This window comes from Vespula vulgaris, chromosome 1 (assembly GCF_905475345.1).
Source record: "Vespula vulgaris chromosome 1, iyVesVulg1.1, whole genome shotgun sequence".
NCBI classification, from domain to species: Eukaryota; Metazoa; Arthropoda; class Insecta; order Hymenoptera; family Vespidae; genus Vespula; species Vespula vulgaris.
Window position 1 is genome coordinate 16,410,812 of NC_066586.1, and position 15,820 is coordinate 16,426,631.

General features: G+C 33.3%; 1 protein-coding gene across 2 annotated transcripts in view; it reads right to left on the reverse strand.

Annotated features, from left to right (window-relative positions):
• The window catches only part of LOC127065712 (protein gooseberry-like), a 51,263-nt gene that overhangs the window by 8,589 nt on the left and 26,854 nt on the right, over positions 1-15,820 (reverse strand). The window contains exons 3-5 of one of the 2 annotated variants that reach the window (XM_050998487.1): positions 3,132-3,255; positions 105-243; positions 1-11 (exon numbers count right to left, since the gene is read on the reverse strand). The exon at positions 1-11 is cut by the window's left edge and continues 279 nt beyond it. In XM_050998487.1, the coding sequence (XP_050854444.1) occupies positions 1-11; positions 105-243; positions 3,132-3,192 (211 nt within the window). In that variant the 5' untranslated portion in view covers positions 3,193-3,255. Of the gene's footprint in view, positions 12-104; positions 244-3,131; positions 3,808-15,820 lie in introns of those variants that run through there. The other variant, XM_050998495.1, reaches the window with a different exon arrangement.

Below are 15,820 nucleotides of genomic sequence, written 5' to 3' on the forward strand. Positions count from 1 at the left end.
CACGTAGTTGTCTAACGTGAAACGTATCATTCTTTAATCGACGATCATAATTGATTAGATTAAATTAACGAACAACAATTACATAAATCGTCGATCGAATTTACCTGGATATAACGCACGGTCTGATGCCAGCACCAGCCATCTCAACTATCTTCAATCGAATATGATTGGGTAATGGTCGACCGTTTATAAATACTCCTCCTAATTGATTAACACGGCCCTGTCCTGGTATCGATCCTAAATCTAAAAGATAATATTAGAAAACTGAAGAAATTATTCCTCTTTTCATTGAAGATAATAAGGTTATTAAGTAAAGATTTTTATTTCTTTCATTATGTCTTTTTTTCTTTTTCTTTTTATTCCCTCTCTCTCTCTCTCTCTCTCTCTCTTTCTCTCTCTCTTTCTCTCTTTTTCTTTCTTTTTTTTTCTTTCTTTCTTTCTCTCACTAACAAAAAAGTTACAAGAAAGGCATACAAAAGACGACAATAACTTTGACTATCGAGATAAGTCCAACTAAGCTGAAGGTTTATGACTCGCAATAATGATAGCGTATAATTTCCTTGGCTTATTTAATTTCGATTTAGACGAAGTATATATAAGCTCGGCGAAAGGAGCGAGAAAGAGAGAGAGAGAGAGAGAGAGAGAGAGAAAGAGAGGGAGAGGGAGAGGGAGAGAGAAAGAGAGAGACGAGAGAGAAATAACGTTCTTACAACGATCGTTCTTACAGTTGCCTTTCGACTCACGTAGACTTTTAATTTAGAACTCGAGAATAGTACGCGAGAACACGAGTAGAGCTCGTTAATCGAAAGTTATTTCCTCTCGTTGTATGTGTGTGTATGTCCGTATATAGCATGAACAATACAAATGGAAAACATAAAAAAAAAATGATTACAAGTACAGAGAGAGAGAGAAAGAAAGAGAGAGAGAGAGAGAGAGAGAGAGAGAGAGAGAGAGAAAAGGAGAGAGAGAGAGAGAGAGAGAAACAAGATGAAATCAAGATGAAATTTATTTGAATGATCGAACGATCGAAGAGTATTAAGAATAAAGAATTAAAAAGAAAAAAAAAGAACAAATAAATAAAAAAAATTATGACGAGATTTCTTTATTTCTTAGATTATCGAACATCATGAGAAATGTGTGCTTCGATTCTAAGAAAAACGTTGCATCGAATGGAAAAATTTCATCTCAATGACAATCCGAACGAAAAGTCTGATCACTGATGCGAAACTGAATCGAGGAGAAAAAATGATCGATCTTTCTTCGATAGATAGATCTCTTCTAGATATATTGATTCACGCGGATCATACCGTTACGATCATTCATTGAAGCAAAAAGGTTTTACCCAGAGATTAGGAAAAAAGGAAAAAGGGATCTTTGTGAATCCTTACACACACATATATAAATTAATATTTCGAATATACATATATATACATAATTTTTTTTTGTAAAAATAACGATTGGAAGAAAAGAAAAATAGATGTATTAATAAATTATGGTATAATAAAATATGATATAAATAAATTATAAAGATATTTTGCGAACGATCGAATATAGTGATTTTTTTTTTGAAAATCAACTAGCAAGTACATACCAAAAAAAAAAATTAAATAAATCAATCGTTAATTCACGTGTTTAGGCAAGTCCATCGATCGATCGATCGATCGATCGATCGCTCTCGTAATCTCCAAGGGAGGAGGATAACAAAAAAAAAAAAAAAACAAAAAAAATGAAGGAAAAAGATAGCGTCGACGGTGCATTAAAACCGCGAATGATTGCATAACGAAAGTCATGCATCGCTTCCATCAGCTTGGCCAAAAAAAAAAGCAAAAAAAGAAAATTCGATCGAAACCGTACGTTTTATTTGTTATTTATTATTTTATTATTTATCGTATACCGATATCGATCGTAATAATTCTGATTATTATTCAAAGCGACTTCCGATTTTTTTTTCGTTTTAAATTATTATTATTAATTATTAATCGTTATTTTTTATTATTGTTTTTTATTTTAATTTTCCTTCGTTTCTTTTTTCTCTTCGCTATTTTTCTTGGAAATTCTTGTGGATTATTTTGAAAATCCTCGTTCTTCTAATTCTTGAAAATATCGTACGATCGATTCGATAATCGTAGATTTTCTATATTTTCAAAGAATTCTTTATCGCGGGATTAATAGAACGTGTAATTACATGTATATCGTAGAGACAGTGATTAATGATATTAATCAATTTTGCCTTCGCACAGTTAGAAACGATTAGACGATACTACGAACATTGGAATGCAATATATATTTTCTCTAACGCACTCATTACTTTATATAGGAGAATACCTTTTGAGAAGACCATATTACAATTTATTATTACTTTCTTAAATAAAAAAAAATTGTAATTTATGACTTAGGTATGTACGTGACGATGGTCAAATTTTTCGAGGCCTTTCTCCTCGTAAATTCTATTAGATACCATAGATCTCTAGGATTTTCAAATAATAATATTGAATGCAACGTTGAAATTTTCAGACCGACGGTAAGAACGTAAATTCGCGGATTGACGATAATCGATAATAATATTACACGATATAATTCGATAAAACAATTTTTAACAGTTAGATTCTAATACAAATTAAAAAAAAATCTTTCAGAAAGTTTGAACCATGGGATAGTGCGTCGTTTAAGTAACATAAAAACGAGATATTGGTAATTTGAAGGAAGAAGGAACGAAAAGAAAAAAAGAAGACAAAAAAGGATAGGAAAAAAAGGAAAAGGTAATATTAAAGAAGATTGTCAAGTCGAAGATGGTGCGTTAACCTGAAGTAAATCCGAAAAGGTTTTTTTTTCGGAGTACGACCGTAATTTTCTTCAGAAGTAATATTTTATAATTTATGATATAACCGTTAACAATAACTGAATGGTTAGTCTCAAGACGGCTAATATATTTTCTTGCATTTTTTTAGCAAAAACTCTTTTTCTTTTTTTTTTGTCGAAATATTTTATTAAAAATTTAACAAAATCATCACGAGTGATACAGAAAAGATTTTTACTATTAATAGAAGAATATAGATCAAACGTTTCCAATAAAAATACAATCAAATACAAAAGCTTTATAGATAGATTTAATAAAATAAATAAACGTTTACCTTGAAATGGGTATCCAGTGAAACAGGGTCGCATCATCGAGAAATTAGTGGTAACCGTCATTTCAAGTAGTCCGAACCACTGACTACTTCGGACCTGCCCGCCGGCCACGAAATCTTGAAATCACTAAATCACTTCACTGATTTTTAGATCCTCTGTCTCTTTCTTTCTCTCTCTCTATCTCTCTACCTCTCTTCCTTTCTCTTTCTCCCTTTCCCTCTATCTATCTATCTATCTATCTATCTTCCTTATCCAATTTCTTTAAAATAAACCATGAAAGATTAAAAGTAACAAGTAGATGTAACAGACATTGATTTCTTCGCACGTTCAACACAGTATTCAGTTTAACGAGGTAGTCACTTAAGCTATTGTTTCCTTCAATAACAACACCAGATAATTCACAAGGTAATCCAACACACGTTCGTTTAAAATGTTTTTGGTCGTTTTTGTTTTCCTTTTTGTTTTGTTTCTATCTATCCCAATTGACCTTTTCCCGTTCCCTCTCTCCCTCTCTCTCTCTCTCTCCTCTCTCTCTCCTCTCTCTCTCTCTCTCTCTTTCTATTTATCTGTCTCTATTTTGCCGATGTTACAATCAATCTATATTATCGTCCATACATCTACTGCTCCTGGTTAGATCTTTCGATCTCTCACCAGTAAGAACAACAACTCGACTACTACGAACAGATCGGCTTCTTGATCCTGACTAAGCTCGTCGTCAACGAAGAAGGCAAGTAACTAAGGATTGGCCACTCCCATCGTCGATCCTAAAAATCCTCTGAAAGAGGAAGTGGGGTAACCCCGGCACAAGGTGGAATCCTCGTTCCATGGCAAACTGTACTGTGAAACTTCGAACCGGAGACTTAGGGTAGGCGTCACGAGTATTACCAACCAACGAACACCAATCCTCGTGCGAGTCCATTGCCAAGAGGCCACGCCTCCCACTTACATTAGAGAGTTCTCTTTCCAGAAGAGTAGACTTCTACTATATCATTTCTACTCTTTTCTCATGATAGTCCGTGCTTTTTTATCATAAATTTCATTTGGAGAAATGACTATAGATGTAATATATATATATATATAGATTTTTCTTTTATTATTATTGATAATATGATTATCATCACTCTAATTAGTCAAATATTTCTAGTATTACACGAGACGGTGTTACGTTAAAAAGAAAATTGAGCTTTTATTAAGGTTTTTTTTTTTTTTGATTGACTTTAAAATTTCGTTGCTGTTATTGTTATTACAAATTAATCGAATATTTGTTAATTATTCAAGTATTATTCGAAATAATTTATCGTTGAAAAGAAAATGGAGCTACTTCGTCTGAACGGTTTGACGGATAAGAATCTTTTTTTTTTTTTTTCTAATCATAGACTCATCCAATGCGTTATAATTTTCGAATGTAAAGTGTAATATTTAAAAGATATTTTGTAATTTGACTTATGTTTTATTGACGTTGTAATTATCCAAATTATTCATATGTTTCTCGTATTATTCGAGAATATAATGCAACGTTAAAAAGAAAATTCTTAATACTCCATTCGAACAGATTCAATTCTAACGATAAAAATTTATAAGTTTAATCTATTAATTCGATCTTCTTTTTCGATCATTGACTCATCGAATTTGTTGTAATTTTTCAACGTAAAGTATAATATCTACGTAAACGAGATATTTTGTAATCTAACTTACGTATTACTGCTGTTTGAGAAAACGAGATTTCCAAATGTTTTTCGAGCAAAGTAGGTAACAGGTTCGCGAACAGGATCATTATGCGTTTTCGTAATCATTAGGTCTGCTCGTTCACGCATGATCGCGGATTACGAATAGGTCCTCTTTGTTTCCCCCTTATGTCCCTCTCCTCGCTCCCTTCGCTTTCCTCCCCTTCCTCACCCTCTCCTACCGTTTTCTACCGAAAGGCTTTTGATGATTCTTCGTCGTCGAGGAAATGACGATGCATGCAGCCAACAGGATACGAAACGAAAGCAATGGTCCGTCGACTCGGAAATGCCATAATGAATTTCGAAAAGTTCTTAGGACATGATTATTTTTAAATGAAAGAAAAGTAAAAAAAAAGATTATAAAAAAGTCTAAAGGAAAAGCAAATAAAAAATAAAAGAAACAAGAAAGAAAGAAAGAAAGAAAGAAAAGTAAAAAAAATATAAAAGGAAACGAACGTGACGATATTAGACGTAATTAGATTCATTCATAAACGAATTTTCTTCGATAAGAAAATCGAGAAAAATGTTGAATCATTTTTTTATTTCTTTCTTGTGTATCTACAAAAAACAAAAAGAAGAATGATAACGTAATATCGAAGTTACGATATTGTTAATTGCAAGTTGAACAAAATTAAAAACTTTCTACACGAAGTAACGATAAAGTTTGTTCGATGAATAAAACGATAAAATAAAGTTTAGATATATAAGAAAAAAATAGAAAATAAATTAAAAATTACATAGGCATGTGGCTTTGAAGTTGGATAGAATTATAATAAATAAATGACGTACGAATTAACAATAAAGTTTGTTTAAAGAATAAAACGATAAAGTAAAGTTTAGGTATATATATATAAAGAAGTAAAAAACAAAACTACCACAAAAATACACAAAGCTTGTGACTTCGAGATTGGACAGGATCAATAGAAAGGGTTAATCTATTTTTACACAGAAAATAAAAATCCATCTTTAACTTCGTTCCCTTTCTATCCTTTCTCGATTCGCTAAACGATAGTCCAGTTTAACGTCCCAACTTCGATTCGTTCCATGAAATCTCGGTCCCACCCTCTCCCCTACCCTCCCCCTTCTGGCAGAAGAGAAGATTCAGAATTCAACTGAGGATATTGTTCCCCTGTGTTCCCCTTGTTCATAGAGATAAGAAATAAGATGAAAAAAAAGGAAAAAATGAAGGAGAAGAAGAAGGAAAAGAAAAAGGAAGAATAAAAAGAATAAGAGAAAGATGTCTTAGTTCGTAACGGACACTGATGTTCCATCAATGTTTATTATCGGTCCAGTGTATTTGCACGTTATGGTACATACGTTCCAGTCGTAGAGAAATCGCCAAACAGAAGGCTAAAAGGTACGAAGAGAGGACACGCATTATCCCAACATAGTAACTAAAAGAACGTTCCGTTCGTCCGTCTATCTATCTATCTATCTATCTATCTATCCTCGTCTTCCTCTTGTCTCTATTCCTTTTCGTTAGAAAAAAAGAGATGAAAATTGAGAAAGAAAGAGAGAGAAAGAGAGAAGGAGAAAAAGAGACAGAGGAATACCCGAAAAGGACCCCCAGCGTGCGTCGAAGATTCAACCGATGCAATAGGAGCGTTTTGCTTCGAAGTTGTCCTATCCCTGGCAAGACATCCCGTCGCGAGGATCGGACAAAACAAACTCCTTAATGTCTTCATGCGACTCATCGTCGTCAATTTTTCTTCTCGTGCCATCAAATATTTCGAAGGAGTCGAGCAAAATAGCTCGACCATCTTCTTACCAGTTGGTAGCTCCGTCGGAAGACCGCGTTTCACTAACTACGTAAGATAATTCTTTTACCAGCCTTCGCGTATTCTCGTATATACTTTTTATTATTTTCTTTCTTTCTTTCTTTCTTTTCTTTCAAGGTCAACTTTGAGAAAATCTACAAAGTTCGTCAACGAAAGCGCGAAACTCGAAGCGAGCAAATCGAAGATTCGTCCGAATATTAATCGTCTTGCGATTTTATACGAGTAATCACATGTTTCTTTTCTTTTTTTCGTTCGAAAAAATAAAAAAGAAAAAAAAACGAATGAAAAGTGATCCTTCGATTTTCAATCGATCCTGTAAATCTTTTCTTTTTATCAGGTAGTAAATTTTGTTCGAACTTCGATAGGATAAATATTCTCAGTAAGTTACTATAATTGTTGGAGTGCATGCTCGTTCGTAGAAGTAGCATATCATTTAATAAATCACGCTACTACATAAGTGTTGATTAGATAGAAATCCAATTAACCTCTGATTAAGCCACGCGTAAAATAAATCAAAGAATAGAAAGAGAGAGAGAGAGAGAGAAAGAGAGAGAAATAGTAAAGAACGATGAAAAAGTAGGTGTGAAAAGTGCAAAGTATAAGCGGAACGATACGTTGAAAAAACAAAGAAAACAAAACAAAACAAAATAAAACAAAAAGAAAGAAAAAAAAATGGAAGAGAGAAAAAGGGTGGATACCGGTTAAATAAATGCAAATTGTTTCAGGAGTTTGATCTACGCCCACAGGAGAACGAATACAAAAGTAGCGAAAGAGTGTTGCGTCGTAAATAATCCACCCTCTTCGACACCTCCCCGTTGATCGAGTCACTTCGATAACTGCATTCATTCTTTTTCTACCCACCCTTTACGAATCAACCCTTCTCATCTCTTCTTTCTTCCCTTCTTAACATCTTCAACCATCTTCCTTTTCAAGAAGGTATATATATATATATATATACATACAATGCTTTGTATGTATATATGCATGTACATAGGTAAATAAAGTCTCATAAATGTCTGGTCGTCCATAATGGATTCACATGAAGATGCGGTCGGATGCAAACAGTAAATCATTTTCTATACTTTTTTCATAATGACAGTTTTGGTTAGCGTGACAGATCGAAGAAGAGACGTGGTTTTCGGATCGTGTTTGCGGTCAGCGAAGTTGATGGTTCCAAAGGTTGATGTCTCGAAACTTTCGCTAGATCCCTTTTTCTTTCTTCTTGTTTCTTTGTTTTCTCATTTTTCTATTATCTATCATATAAATAAATTCGATTAATTAGAGACCTATGGGCTATGAGACTTTTCGAGCGTAAAATTAAGCGGAAAGAAAGTGGTAAAATGAGAAGGAGAAAAAAGAAGAAGAAGAAGAAGAAGAAGAAGAAGTAGAAAAAAGTAGGGAAACTATAAAAAAAATAAAACACCATTTCTCTCTTTCGACCAGGTAAGAAGAAGACATTTCCTTGTCGTCGCTTCACCGTGGAAACAATCACAACAAGATTTCCAAAGGAAAACAATCCCCTTCGAAGATTCCTACTTTTTCGTTTTCTTTTTTATTTTTTTCCAATTCCCTTTTTTTCTTCTTTTTTCTGTTCTTTTTTTTTTTTAAATATCAGAAAATACTGATAGCCAGCAGTTCCCGTCGAGGGGTAACCAAGAAAGCTACCCCGCCAAGGATGCTGACGGCTTGTCAGCGGGTAGTCTCAGCTTCTCCTCGCTCCTGTGGAACTTTAGGATCAGAGCAAAGAAAATCATTGGAGTCCGTGGCAAGTTAGTCTCGACCACGTTAAAGCCTGACTTCTGGCCAGTTCTTGTCACGTAAGAAACGAAAAGGACCACCATCCGCAGTCGCGGTCCTTCCCCCTCTTTCTTTCTTTCCTTCCTTCCTTCCTTCCTTCCTTCCTTCTTTCCTTCCTCCCTTCGTTCTATCCCTCCCTCTCTTTCTCTCTTTCTCTCTTTCTCTCTTTCTCTCCGTTTCTCTCTCTTTTTTCGTTTCTTTCTTCGAACAAGCAGAAGTCAACGAAAAAATTTCGCGAATGGATGACCGAAAACGAGGAAGTGATGGTATTTGCTCCAAGTTCACTCAGGCTAACTCGTAAATCTCCAATTGCGACGTTTTCAAATATATCTTTTCCTAAAAGGAAAAAGATAAAGGGATGTAAGGAAGGACGAAGAAAACTATTATGGTTATAAGAGACTAGCCGTAAACTCATAATAACCTTTTGATGTACAACGTTCGAACGTATGTATAGTCTATCGTGCCAATAAGATAGATAACCTTTGATGTTCTTCTATTATTACAAATATTGTCTTTCCTTCTCTCTCTCTCTTTTCTCTTTTTCTCCTTGATTTACGTCTTACGAAATCTATCTCTTTCTCTCTCTCTCTCTCTCTCTCCCTCTCTTTCTCACAGTTTATAAACAGCTCGAGATTTGTTGTGGAACCTTACGGACTCTATTTCTTTCTCTCTCTTTCTCACGTTTATAAACAGCTCGAGATTTGTTATGGAGACACCTTCGGGCGTGCCACGAAAATCGACCAGTTAATTGTCGCTCGAGGATATTTTGTTGAAGAGCGGATCATGGAGCCCCTCTCGAAGAGAAGACGATTGCGATCTTACTACACCCATGACTTAACGCTTTTTAGTGTACTAGAACAAATCGTTTCGTAATAATCTATGGGTATTCCTTTCGAAAGGATAAGTGAAATTTTAACGCGAGGAAATCAAAGAGAAAACTTTGTGATAACCTCGAAAGGATCTTCTTGGTTTTGTTTTGTTTTGTTTTCTTTTTTTGAAGGACTAACTTAATTTAAGATATATCCAAGTATTATATAAAGTAACCTGGATTTATTATTTATAATTTTTTTTTTATCTCTCAAACGTGAAAGATTTTCAAACGTAGACACGTCAGGTACCGTTAACTCTTAATGGACAAGGCCGACTTTCGAAATGCACCGGTTCGCTGATAAATTCGTCGTATTGCCGACATGCATCGCCGATTACAGCGAAATCTTCTCACAGAAGTCACTTTGAAGAACTTGTCGATGGCTGCTTCTCTACCGATTGCGAAAAGTACCGATTCGTCGGCCTCGTTAGCTACGAATTTCACGATGGATTTCCTCTTGAATAGTTTTTCGGGTTACCTCCTTCCCTTCTCTTCCATATTCGACGTCTTCTTTCTTTCTTTTTTGTTTTCTTTTCTTTTTTCATTCAACGGGATGTAAAGAATAATTAACGTTATTTTTCAATATTCGTCTGATATATAGATGAATGATAATTATTAAAAAATAGAATCGTGCAGTAAATGTAATTTGTATTACTTTATATATTTATATACAGAGTGATATAACAATTAATATCATCTCTACGAGTATTTTCGATATTATTGATGTTAAATTTTCTTATAAATGTATCAAACAATTAACACTTGTTTTATACATTTAATACATTTATAATATTTATATATTTATATATTTTATATATATAATATATAATATAATAGTATATATGTGTAATATATACAGTATATTAATAAATTAATATTAAGTATATTATTAAGTATATTATTTAAGAACAATAATACATATATCAATTTTGAAAAGATACCAATTCTGAACATTGTCTAGTTCTTCTCAGTGGGAAACACAAATTGAAAAGAAGGTAGGAAAGTGGCCTCTCGTTATGTCATCCATGTGACAAACCGTCAGAAATATCCTTTGAAAGAAAACTAAAGCGAACTTCTTCCTTAGTCGTCCTTCGCGTGTACCCCGTGAAATCTTTTAACACAGAAGTCATAAACTCATAAATATCGTAAACTCATAAATATTCGTCATCATCGCCCATAATCCACATTGTTACCCTTAGAACAGCTTTCTCGTGTTCGCGCTTCGTTCGTTCGTTCGTTCGTTCGTTCGTTCGTTCGAGGGAAAGAAAAGAAGAAAAAAAGAGAGAGAGAGAGAGAGAGAAAGAAAAGGAAAAAAAGAAGAAAAACAAGACAGAAGGGATGCAGCCCTTCTTCTTCTTCTCTCGAGCATGCCGAAGAAAAATTTTCTAACAGTGGAAAAACGAAAACGAACGTCCGTCCATTCGTGAACGTTCATTCGTTCGAATAACCGACGGGAGTTGACAAAAAAAAATTATCGCGTTCTACCTGACGAACATATCTTTTTTTTCGTTTCTTCTCTTTTTTCTTTTTCTTTTTCTTTTTGCTATTTTTTTTGTAATCTACCTCCTCTTTTTTTGTTCGTTTTTTTTTTAGTTCAACTTTGCAGGTTTAGTTACTTTAGTACTTTTTTTTTGATCTTCTCTTCTTCTTTTTTTTTTATCGTCAAACGAATGTGCGAGTCAACAAGACGATAGTGACGATCAGAAAGTTAAAAGTCGACGACGTACTTTTTAAACTCTTCCTAACGATCGATTTCATGCAGTTTTAAATCGTTTTTATGAAAAAAGTGGAAAAAATGCATAGTAACAAATTCGTAAGAAGAATTTCGGAATATCGTATTTTGAGTTCAAGTCACGTAATATAGTCTTATTTTTTTATTTATGACGATTTTTTTCTTCGGTCAAAATTTTAGTATTCTTTATATATATATTGTATATTTATATATAATTATGTTATATATATATGTATATATACATACATATATAATATATTATTCATAAGAAATATGTCGAGTAATTTTCGTAAAACGTTTTATCAGGAACAAATATTGTATTTGTTCTTATTTTTATAAATATTACGATAAAGATCGACAGGAAAGATCGATTTTATGTCTATTCTCGTACGTATGTATATACTATCCGTCGGACGATTAAATATTATCATAAGCGAGTAACATCGCAATTAACGTTTTTGCACGAAGCTCAGGCGATTAGTGTGACGACGTGACGGCGGTGTCATAGCGTTGCACCCTCGTTTGCAGTTTCTGCAAACGAAGCAAAAGAAGCCTGCTGCTTTTACCTATTCAACGACACTCTGTTTTTTCTCTCTCTCTCTCTGTCTCTCTCTCTCTTCTTTCTGCTCGGTACATTAAGTACTCACGTTTCAATAGATTTTTGAATAGACACGACGTAAGATAAACGAAGTAATTCGATGTCAATCTTTGACATTGTATATTTTTTCGATCGAAAACTTGATTAATGTTAATCAATAAATAACAGATCTTTTTTAATGAAAGGAATGAAATTCACTTTTAATTTCCTTTCTTTTCTTTTTCTCTCTCTCTCTCTTTCTTTTTTTTTAACGTTCAAGAACAATTAAAACAAATTTTAATATGAGTCAAATGGAATTTTTATCTCGAAAATTCTAGCGAAGTCGAGAAGTATTTTTTTTGTATACTTTTTATTATTTATATATTCTTTTATTTTTTTTTTTATTGATATCGTTCGATATTAAAGAAGCCTAAATCGATTGATTGGGATTTTCCAATCGAACCAATCGGGTCGCTTCCATTTTTCGATGATCGATTTTTTCTTTCATTTAAGATTTATCAAAAATATAATAAAAATATTTCTCAGAGCGCGAATATATCGATTGATCCGAAATATTTCTCCTGATAATAGTAACGAACGTAACCAAATCGAAATTATATTTTTTTGCAATGATAGTTGCATAAAGTTTTCCTATTCTTTGTCATTCTTTTTCTCTATTTCTTTTTTCTTTCTATTTTTCTACGGTCAAGAATGTGATCGAAAGAAAAAGAAGAAGAAGAAGAAGAAAGAAAAAAGAAAAATAAAAAGAAAGGAATATTTCAGAACGTCTCAATCGATTCGTCGGAATTTTCTTTTGAAAACTTCGCGGTAAACGAGGCCAAGTCGAATCGCACTTTTTCTTTTCTTTCTTGTATATATATATATTTTTTTTTCTTTTCTTTTTTTTTTGATGAGTTTGCATCGATGTTTTTTCTTTCTCTCTTTCATTTTTTCTCTTTCTCCCCTTTCCCTCGGATCCATCGGATCGTTCAAGAGTCTAATAAAAAAGAAAATGTTGAGGACGAGTCAATCAGCGATTGGTCGTCCGGTAAGAATTTTCTCTTGTAAAATTTTTTCGATGTAACGAAGAACGATCGAAGTAAGGAATTCCTTTCCATTCAGAGAGATGAGAGACACGGAAGGACAACGAGTAGAAGTCGTTCGGCGGTTTCTCACCGTCTTATTCGTGTATTCGACCCCGAGTTCTATTCTAATCTTGACCTCGCTTAGTCACACGTCTCTTTTTCTTCGTCCTCTCGATTTGTCGCGTTTCCATCGAGTAGTACTTTTTCCCCCTCCCCTCCAATCCCCTCCCATCCCCATTCCACCCCACCTCTCTACCATTGGCACTCGGTTAAGTCGGCGAACGACAACGTAGACTCTCTCCTTCCTTTCTTTTTTGTTTTTTCTTCTTTCTTTCTTTCTCTCTTTTTTCTTTCTTTCTTTCTTTCTTTCTTTCTTTCTTTCTTTTTTTTCTCTCTTTTCTTTTTTTTTTTTTTACTTCTTCCTCCTTTTGAGACGTCGTCGTCGCATCACCGAGATCCACGTTCACGGGAGGCCCGATTTCTTCGATGAACATCGTTGACGTAAAAGCGTGGAAACGAGAAGAAGTCTCTGGACCACCGGCACAACATATAACGTCGGATGTTACCAACTTTATGCGTCTCGTGTAAATCCTCGAGGAATCTTTCTTTCCTCCAAGTCCAGAAATTATCATCCTTTTTTTTCTCTTTTCTTCCTTTTCTTTCTTTCTTTTTTTTTTCTCTTTGCTCTGGTCGGATATCGTAAAATATTATATAACAAATGAGATTAATATCATTGAGATCGTTATATATCGAGAGATATTAAAATTGACTTAGGCTGATAATTAATTCGTAAATCTTCAATATTTTGTATCTATTTAAAGAACATTATTTCAGTATTGAATATTATTTTGTGACAAATTTTAACATTATTTTTGACTCCTACAATGTAATATTGTTGGTATATGTGTATGTGTGTTTATATAAACATCACGAAAGTACACTTATAACACTTCGCTTATTTCAAAAATAATTATATAATAATAATAATAATATATGATATATTTTTATTATATAAAAATTGATTATAAATACAGTTAGATAGAAATAGAACGAGAGAGAGAAAGAAAGAGAAAATGATCGTAATATTAAGATTCATTAACACAGCTTGACTGCATTCGACGATTATTAACATAACGATCATAGTAATTTTGATTAAGGTTAACGCAAGTTTTATCGCAATACTTATAAAAAGAGAATTAGGATAAAAATGTTAGAATCGTTGAGTCGTCGTCGAGATCGTTCGGTTTCTCGGCGGTAGGTCTATTTCTTCACCTTGATTCTCTTTTCGCGCTACTCGACGACGGATCGTGCCGGCGGAACACGCGATATTATGTCTACGTTTCGTTGTCTCAACAACAACAGCCTTGTACGATTAATAATTAAGTAATGACGACGTTATAAACATTGACGTATTCTCAGTGATCGATTCGATCACGATCGGGATCAAGATTGTCAAAAAAAAGAAAAAAAGATAAAACTTTCTTTATTCGTCAATATTATTAAAAATGCATTAAATCTTTACGTTCGACGTTCTTTTGTAATTATTAATAAAAATTCATTTAAATAAATCGTTCTGACAACTTGTACAATAAATACAACATGTATGTTATATGATCGTAATGATATAATAAATATATCGGAATAATTATATGACAAATATAAATTATGTATTAACTAATAATTACGTAATAACTATATTATAGCTCTAAAAATAATTACACTATGATGTGTAATTTAAAACTTGCATATAATATTATATAACTTATGATAAACAATGCAACTTAATTTACATGCATATATGTATATATGTAAAATAAATTAATTAGACTTCTTAATTAATAATCAGTAATTACTAATAAATTAAATTTGTAAATTAAAAAGGAAAATTTTCTTTCATTGTCGGTTCTTATCCATCGCTATAAAATTAACGTACGTTCAACAACGTATCATTGATGTAGATAGATGCAACCCGTAAGATCGCATGCGACCAAGAAGAAATCGATCGGAGGGATCGTGATCGAGAGCTTAAGGTGCTACTACCTCCGCCGTTATTGCAGTCGACAACTTTTACCTTCTTTTTCTTGATCACGCGACGACGATACGCTCTTACGGAAACGAAGCATGTCATTAAGACGAACCAGTCTTACTTAAGTAAGTCGGTTACTCGACTTTTATGTATTCGTTTGGGATGAAAACATAAATGCGAGAATATTTATCAATTCATCGATCCAACAAATTATTTCAAAATTATTCCAATTTCCTCGATCATTACATGATTCATGCAAATTGTTTATATAAAATTCCGGTTTGGAATCCGTAAAAAAAAAAGAGAAAAAGAAAAAAGAAAAAAAAGAAAAAAAGCGATCGATTATAATATTCTTGCATGTTGTTCCTCTTTTGTTCTTTCTTTCTTTTTTTTTTTTAATAAATATACAACCTCTACTGTAATTAAAAATTAAAATTTAATAAAATAAAAAAAAAATATTATTTTGAAAGTATCTTGTCTGATAAACTAGTTACAAATGATATAAAAATCAACGTAAAAAAAAGAACAAATGACAATGACCTATACTCGACATCATAAATTAACTTCAGTGGATTATATTTTTGAAGTATGGATCACATCAGATCAGAATAGATCCCTTTTAGCGAGATGTTTTCCGCTAAGCATACGCGCTTTTTATCGTGACAATCGCCATATTGTTGTTTAATAAGTACATCGTTGCAAACGCGTACATATGTAAATACCGATCACCTCTCAGACATAACCTATATATATATATATACAAATATATACATATTTATGTGTACATATTACGCGTATATATGTATGTATGTATTATACATAAGTATTCTGAATTTACACGAACTGCTAAAACACATATACACGCAAAAGCGTGGCAAGTCATAAGTATAATAAGTACTTAGTTGAGACAGGGACGTACGGGGCTTACACGTGTCGTTCCACGGCGGCAGCACTGGCGCAACGGCGGCAGTGGCGGCAGTGGCATCGTACCACAGAAGTTAATAGTGGTGGGGGTATGGTTTTCTCTGCTCGGCAGCCGGCCACATGATGATAAATGCGTTCGAGCGGTGCAACGTGCATCCCATCGAATAACCAATGCACACG